General features: G+C 38.9%; 1 protein-coding gene across 2 annotated transcripts in view; it reads right to left on the reverse strand.

The window, feature by feature from the left end:
* Positions 1 to 8,087, reverse strand: part of LOC106942819 (voltage-dependent R-type calcium channel subunit alpha-1E-like) — a 15,684-nt gene extending 7,597 nt beyond the window's left edge. The window contains exons 1-9 of one of the 2 annotated variants that reach the window (XM_015026156.1): positions 6,677 to 8,087; positions 4,169 to 4,274; positions 3,964 to 4,071; positions 3,713 to 3,813; positions 2,351 to 2,457; positions 2,056 to 2,236; positions 1,496 to 1,624; positions 1,102 to 1,249; positions 512 to 693 (exon numbers count right to left, since the gene is read on the reverse strand). In XM_015026156.1, the coding sequence (XP_014881642.1) occupies positions 512 to 693; positions 1,102 to 1,249; positions 1,496 to 1,624; positions 2,056 to 2,236; positions 2,351 to 2,457; positions 3,713 to 3,813; positions 3,964 to 4,071; positions 4,169 to 4,274; positions 6,677 to 6,847 (1,233 nt within the window). In that variant the 5' untranslated portion in view covers positions 6,848 to 8,087. Of the gene's footprint in view, positions 1 to 511; positions 694 to 1,101; positions 1,250 to 1,495; positions 1,625 to 2,055; positions 2,237 to 2,350; positions 2,458 to 3,712; positions 3,814 to 3,963; positions 4,072 to 4,168; positions 4,275 to 5,828 lie in introns of both variants that reach the window. The other variant, XM_015026157.1, reaches the window with a different exon arrangement.
* Between the last annotated feature and the right edge of the window lie 6 nt (positions 8,088 to 8,093).

Below are 8,093 nucleotides of genomic sequence, written 5' to 3' on the forward strand. Positions count from 1 at the left end.
TGGTTTGGATGTTGTTGTTTGTTGGTTTTTTTGGATGCGGGGGGCGCGGGGGGGGGGGGGGGGGGGGGGGGGGGGGGGGAGTTTTTCAAAGGTTTGGTTTGTTTTCTGTTCAGTGAGAAAAATAAAACATATCAGTAGGAAATGTAACAAATGTTTCAATTTTGGTCCTCAATCAAAAAAAAAAAAATATTATTTGTTTTATGTGATGTTGAGAATTGTTAACAGATAAAAAGATTTCTAAATGTCCTGAACAACTGTCACAAATAAAACTGCTGCACCTCACAATACCACAAGTGCAAATTAAGACTTATTATAGAAAAACCTGATGACCACTTATGTCCATTGCATTATAAAAGAACTGTATTGTCCTCCAAATTCCTGCAAAATTAACAATAAATGACCTCTCTAAAAAAAAAATATATATATATATATATATAAATCAAAAACAAGCTAAGATATGCAAAGATCTCCTTTCTGGGAGTCATCTTCATCATGTGCTCTGGATTCCCACCTGTTTCTGGACGCTGTGCACGCGTCCTTCACTCGGTGAGCGGGACTGCCTCCTCTCGCAGGACGGCTCCCTGCTTCGCTCCTCAGAGTTACAGCGGGACACATCAGGAGACAGCAGGTGGCGCCGCTCTTTTGATCTCCCTCTCTCGTGACTGCTTGTTTCTCTGGGGCTGATTTTGGGACCTGGAAGTGATAGTTCACATTTCACTCAAAATAAATATTTGTACCTTTGAACAGTCATTAATTCAATGTGACTTTCAGCCTCCAGTAATTAATAACACGTTCTTCCTTTCAGGTAAATTTCCAAACGCATAAAAGCGCTGATGTCTATTTATCTATGCATTTTTAACAATAAAAATTAGATTTTTTTTAATATAATGAAAATAATAAACTGAACTTAAAATAATCAATGATCTGGAAGCTAAATCTAATACTTAACATGCATAAACTTTCAATGTTGTGCTTAAAGAGAAAAAATTGACTGAATGTTTTTTGCCAAGGTCATTTCCTTTTTTGTCTGATGTAATTCTTCTGAACAAAACATCAGAAACATAACATAACATTTTATCTTTGGGAAAAGGTTGAAGTAACCTCTGTAGCTCCTTTGACGAGCTCTGAATGTGCCATCAGGGCTGATTTTCTCCAGAGAGTGTTGCTCCTGCCACAGGCCGTTCACACACTGATCTCCGATGGTGGAGAAGGAGCGCTTCATCAGCCTCCCGTCTTCTGACACCGCAGCCTTCATGCATGTGAAACGACCCAAAGACAGACAAGTAGCCGACAGCAACACCAAACAGTGATATTGTCTTTCTTGTTTCGAAAGCCGCTTCGATTTTGCGGTCAATTATTTCTCGTCAGTGCGGCGGGGCAGTAAATATGAAGGCACTAAATGCAGCTGGGGATTTTATTTGGCCACTGATTTTCACAGCACATATTCGGTCTGCAGTGGATTTAGGACTGAGTGCAGGTGATTACTTTTCATTACCTGTGGATCAACAGCCAGCCTGGGCATGGAGGATGCTCTGATAGATGCAGTGCGCTGCGGTGATTTAATAACTGTTTGGTCCTGCCTGGCCTGCTGCATCAGATGGCTGTACTCCACTACCTCCGGCACCTACACAAACAACACAAAATAGAGTATTTCTTCAGAGGAGTTGCGGAAGCAGCAAAAAAAAAAAATCCCAGCCTCTTTGAGTCTAACCTAATATACGCCACCGTACAGCAGTCTCCATAAATCTTTATATTGTATTTTGTCACATTACAATCATGTGTTATAGTAGCATATTACAGGACAGATCAACACAAAGCAGTATTGTGAAGTGGAAAGAAGAGGATACATTTTACAAATAAATATAAAAAAAAATGTAGCATTAGTATTTTGCCCTCTTTGATCTTCATTTAAATAAAATCACATTCAGCCAGGGATACGTTAGCAAAGATTGAAGACGAGTTAGGCTAGAAAATCTAATCCCAAGCTGTGAACATGTAGAGGTTTAACCTCAACTTTAAGGGACTGTCTCAGCTGAGGCACATCTGAACACCTACCAGTGTATGCAAATGATGATGATGGTGGTGGTGGTGGTGATGTGGATGGGGGTACAGGCGGTATGGTGAATGATAGTCTTCATCCTCTTCCTCCATCTTCTCTTCTCTGGAGCGAGGCCGCGGCTGCAGGAACATCTCTTGTGGAGAAATGGGGCTGAGTGCCACAAACCCTCCTCTGGTGCTGATGAGGGTTAAAAAAAAAATAAAAAAAATAAAAATAACAGAGCAGAGGAGCTACCAGAGAACGATACAGGACACATAAAAGATGCTACAGGAATGAAAGCTGAATATTTACAGAGCAGATCCGGCACTGTGTCGGAGAAATGACAGGGACTTGGCATTGCATAGGATTTCTTGAGGAAGAGAGGAAGCATCCATACGCTGAAACATGGGGGCGTGTTTCTAAGAAGAGACAGAAGTACAAGTGGGAAATTAAAATACCTACACCAATGGCAAGATGTAATAAGCAAGCTCATGTCCTTGCTTCATTGATTTGAACTGTGTTTCTTCATTACCGACTAACCTTCCACTCAAAGCTGGGGGAATTAAAAACATCCACAGCAGAGAGATTCCTTGTGCTTAATGTAACATGGCCAATAAAAATTGAGGCTAAGGATGAATCAGTGCAGAAAATTACACCAACATCACATTTTATCAGTCTGTGAATTTTGATGTTTTTGCCGTTTTTCTGGCTTCTATCTTGACTATTACTCTTGATAAGAAAAAAAAAAATCTTTGTTTTGTCCTTAACATATTTACAAACATTTTTATTTTAACTTAAATCAGGACAGCCTATAATCTAATTGCTGTTCTTATTCTCTTTGCCTTTTGATTCTTCACCGCCAGCTTTGTGATGTTTAAAGAGTTTCCTGCATGTACAGCCTGATAACAGGCCACCAAACAGCATCTCGTGAGATCAGGATCACTACAGAACTCTACATTTCTTAATTCTCAGTGAGTTTTTGGTAAATTTACTGTTATGTTTCGGGTCATTGCAATATGTAAGGGTCCAGTTTAGCTTTAGTTTTATTGTCTATGCAGTTTTATTTTCCTTAACCAGCCCCTGATATATTATGTGATGAAGTTCTGTAAGGCATTCCCAAGCCATGACACTTCCACCTCCATGCCTCACAGTGAGTATGAGTTTTTTCCCTTAGTGTTCTGTATTTGGCTTTATTCTAACTCTAATTATTATTTATTATTTAGACTCTTGCAGGCTGCTGTTAGGGTGAAATTCCACTGAACTGAGTAGGAGAGAAAACCTCCTGTTTCAGCCTCAGAATGTTAGGATATTTTAAGCATGTGCACCAGATGTAGTAAAATTAACAGGAAATCTTGACTAAATTCTGTACGACAGGGTTTTTCACCAGCATTTGGGTCTTTTTTTGTTTATCTTTCTCATGACAAGGTCTGATTTGTGAATCCATGCACTCATTATTCACTTTAACATTTAAAATGTTTTTTTTTTCCCATCAGCTGTGTCCACATTACAATATAAGATTTACCCAAAATACAGATATTTTTACAAATGTATAGCTTGTCGAACCTAGCATCTGCAGGAAGTGGACATCAATCATAACATCGGAAAATATAAACACAAATTCACAGAGATGTTCAAACCAAACCTTAGAACAAGATAAAAAAAAAACATAAATACTTGTTCCTCCAGTTGCTGGCGCAGCTTCTTGGCTTTGCTCTGCTTGTAATAATCCATGATCATCATGGCAGCATATATCTTTCCTATAGTCATGTCACTGGCTGTGAAAGAGGAAACAGAAACAGTCACACAATAACAATTAGCCATTCAGACAAATGTATTTAGAAGCATGTTTATTTATCCATGAAACAAAAATAAGCTGATGTCTTCTTGACATACAGCTAAGTAGAGGTTACTGTGAGGATTTTTACCTTTGTGAATTGGAACCAGCAGGTCCAGCGACTTCTGGGAGAGGTGAGGCCAGATAACTCCAATTTCCTTCTGCAGATCCAAATCCATTTGATTTCGATCTTCTCCTCCTGACAATGAAAAGGCAGAAACAAAAGCTTAGAGATAAACTCAAGATTTTAAGCTTTATGTGATATTTTATCACGCAGGTGTAAGATTATGACCAACCTCTTGCTATTTTGACCTCGAGCGCAGTGCGAATAAGAGCCATGAGAGTGGATGTGAAGTGGACCGTCATGTCATCGTCCACAGGCATGTTCATCAGGACAAGTCTCTGATGGAAACAGAGAGTTTACTCAGTACGTCGATATGGAACACCACACCGCACGGTGTACGATAAATGCAGATTTATTGGTATTTTCTAAAGCTTGCTCTCCTTTATGTAACAAAATGTTCACTTCTTTACAAAGAGAACAATGACTTATTTCCCTGTGTAGGAGAAAAATAAAAAAAATCAAAAAAATTTTTACAGGAAAGAAAGTTTTAAGTGTGCATGCACTCTCATATATAAATACATGCCTTAGGAAATTGCTTGGTGGTAAGAGATTGATAGATTTTATCCCTGACTGGTCTTGATTAGGCAGAAGATAAAAATGTGATCACTTGACTCCACATCCCTGATCTCTAAAACAACAACACTTTCCAGTGTGGAAGTAATTGCTGCAATAAGAAGAGTATATAAGTTATTTCTAGTATCAGTTAAGTGTCTAAATATCAAGCTTTAAACAACTGCTATTTATTTTTAGATGATTTAGATAAAAAAAAGTAACTCCCACGTTTTGTAGTGCAAAATAAATAAATAAATAAATAAAAAAGTGAGCTATAATCTGTCTTGTGAAAAAGCAAAAGCTGTGATGCATAAACACCTCAGTATTTGTATATTTTTATTAAGATATAAACTATATAAAACATTAACACTTTCAAAGTAGAAATGTTTTCTTAGAATCAAATAAAATTTGGCTGACTGGAGCTTTGCAAAACTCTTGTAAAATCAGTCAAATTATGATTTTAAGGCAACCAGCGTAAAAGGTCTAAGTGGTCAAATATTTAACATTTAACAAAATTGTCAATTATATTCTTAAGATCAATTTGTGAGAAGCATGGTGAGTAATTTGAATTAAATAGCTAAAATTCAATTTTGGTGATTACAACTTTATAGGGCCAGAAAAAGCTAACTGAATAAAACACATGTTGCTGATAATTTATGATTTTATGCTACATCAAACAAAACATTGCTCTTAGAAAGCTACATTATGTTACAAAAAGTATCAAGACAATTTAGAGATAATTTCCTTTTTTCTCTTGTAATTCGTAAAACAAAAATCTAGCTTGTTGCAAGCTTTATTCCATAAAAGAGATAAATCTGCAATTGAGCGTGCATATATATATAATCCACACTGGAACACATTGGAACAACAAACAAACCGATGCAACACACGTCCGTTGCCGCATGCACATGCAGACTTGGCAACGCAGGAGGCTGAGGAGTATGCAGGAAAGGCGAGAGGACAGCTGACGATGGCATCAGGCATGTAGATGTTTAGCAACTTTTCTCTTTCATGACCTCAAACTGCCTCAGAGCTAACATGGATAGTCTCTCGTCAGATACCAGCAAACAGAAATGATGTCTTATTTCTCTGCCAAGATGCAAAGCAAACAGGCAAATTATCGCTGATGGACAAATACTTTGACAAGCGAATCTTTGTATTACAATTCACACAAAAGATGCTTTACTTTTCTGATGTCTGACACACAAATGAAGATTCACTGCGCTTATTTCTGGTGACTGAAATACACGGCAGCACCCTTTCTCTCATGTTTGATCTACCTTATAAGCCACCTTGGAGGGGCATTTCTTGCCCAGGCCTAGAGGTGGCGACATGTTGGTCAACATCTCATACATGTCAGTGTAATGGATACGACCACTGGGGGCGCCAGGTAGCCATGAGGATGTAGGTGAGGAAGAAAGGGTTAAAAAAAACAGAGGGTGGGAGAGGAAGAGGAGGGAGAAGGGACAGGGATGGTGTTGGAGGGGAAATTTAATAAAAGGGTGGAGCAATCAGAGGAGTGCATTCCCAAAGGATGGTGGAGGAAAGTAGCACAGGAGAGGGTGAAGGGTGGCAAGAGAGGAAGAGGAATGGAGGATATAAAAGAGAAAAATTATTTTAAGGCATCACAAAACACAGAGAGAGCAAAGTAGGATAAATAAACCGGAGTGCATTTTTTCTATGCCAATCACACAGCATAGAAACATAGGAAAGGAGGAGTCCTTCAACAGGATCAGCAAAGAAATGACAGCCTCTCTGGATCTGGTCCCAAAAAAAATGACATACTTACCTTCTGTAGCATATGTGGCATTTGGCCGACACATAAACCCCAGATCCAAAAGGTAGAGAGAGACAAAACTCCCTCAGCTTGGATCAAAAGCCAACTTTGGGCGTCTAGTCAAACTAAGATTGTTCCCACTGTGATTCCAAGCAAATGAGGGACATTTTGTGCCTTAGTACCCTGACACTGAAGCACTGTCATTCTTTATCCTGAGTAACACATCCCTGAAGATTGAGCAGGGGGGGTGATAATCAGTGAAGGGATGTGAAAAAAGGAAAAGGAGGAAGTGAGGAAGGATTCCACGTAAAAGAGGCCAAAGGGACGCTTGCTGACATGGGGGAACCAAACCTTGCAAGCCACCCTGTGGGGGCAGTTCTTTCCAAAGCCCAGAGGAGGTGAGATAGTGCGTACAACTTTGTACATCTCCTTATAATGGATCCTACCGCTGGAGAGAGCACACATGTCATTATAGAGAACACAACAAGGATGGAAAAGGCTCTGTTCTTTAAGTTTAAACATAACAACCTGGATAACAAAAACAAAACAAAACAAAAAAAAACATTCACTTTAATTTCTGATTCATATCATTTTACTAAGAGGGAATTTTGGTAGCTGCATAGTTACTTTGATTTAGAGCAATTATCATATTTCACACTCAGAAAATATAGAAAACATAAATAAAGAACAAACTGCTTTTCCATTTTTTTCAAAGCAAATATTTTAAGCTATGATAATAACACTTTTTTGACAGAACATGAGCTTTTAGAGATTGGCCTGGTATAACAGAAAGAGCATTAAATTATGTGGAAGGTGATGCCATGTGTAACTGTCAGAGTATATTCTTGAGATATGACAACACAGTAAGTGAGGAATAGAGCACTTTTCCTTCCCCCAAAGTTCTTCCACACAAGGAAACATGGGTGAGATTTGTGAAAGCAAACATGTGGATTATGAAATGATTCAAATTATGAATTTAAGAAGAGGAAAAACCACGGCCAAGCAACAAGGGCACACAGATCGTGCCACTGCTCCGACAGACTGCTCTACTGGAGTCAGCAGCCAGACCATCTGGACCAGTCAGGGTGTCAATTTATGGAAAAATAAACTTTCTCTGCTCGGAAAATGTACTGTTTCGTTAAATTAAACCAACTAGCACTCTACCCAAATGTTCCTCCTTTATGCTCACCCATAAAATTAAGCTGCAGCAGCGACTTGTTTTCTCTCAGTGACTGAGCCAAATGAGCAACAGACTGTGTGGCAGCATTGTGACTTCCCTTCCAACAACATAACATTAACTTGAAGGGAATTTTAGGGACCATCTGGTGCGTAATTGTGAGTAAACTAACTTTACATGGAAATACAATACAAAGCAATATTTACTTACTGACACAGTGCACGTGTAATGTCAGGCGATTAATTTTCCACTACAGTGAATTATAAGGCAGACTAGGTCAGAGAAGGCTTTAAATTCCTGGGCGGGGTGCCAGTATGTTAGGTCTCTAAGGTAATGCTCCTCAGGTAAGTTTTTCCTGCCTTTGTCTTGCTTTGCAACAATAAAACATCGTCACATTCTGGTAACTTTTCTTTGCATGTTGAGCTGCTACGCCCGGTGTTATTTTCTTTAATGCTTTTTGACATATTTCTCATCTTGGAACATTGAAGGGGTGTAACTTTTCTTTACGAGCAGATCTCAGCTCTTTGGAGATCAGCCAGTATGATGACCAGAAGACACGAGAACCTGACTCAATACTATAATGTCTTGACA

Source organism: Poecilia latipinna, unplaced genomic scaffold (genome assembly GCF_001443285.1).
Source record: "Poecilia latipinna isolate Pla-1442-1.1 unplaced genomic scaffold, P_latipinna-1.0 Scaffold4582, whole genome shotgun sequence".
Taxonomy (NCBI): Eukaryota; Metazoa; Chordata; class Actinopteri; order Cyprinodontiformes; family Poeciliidae; genus Poecilia; species Poecilia latipinna.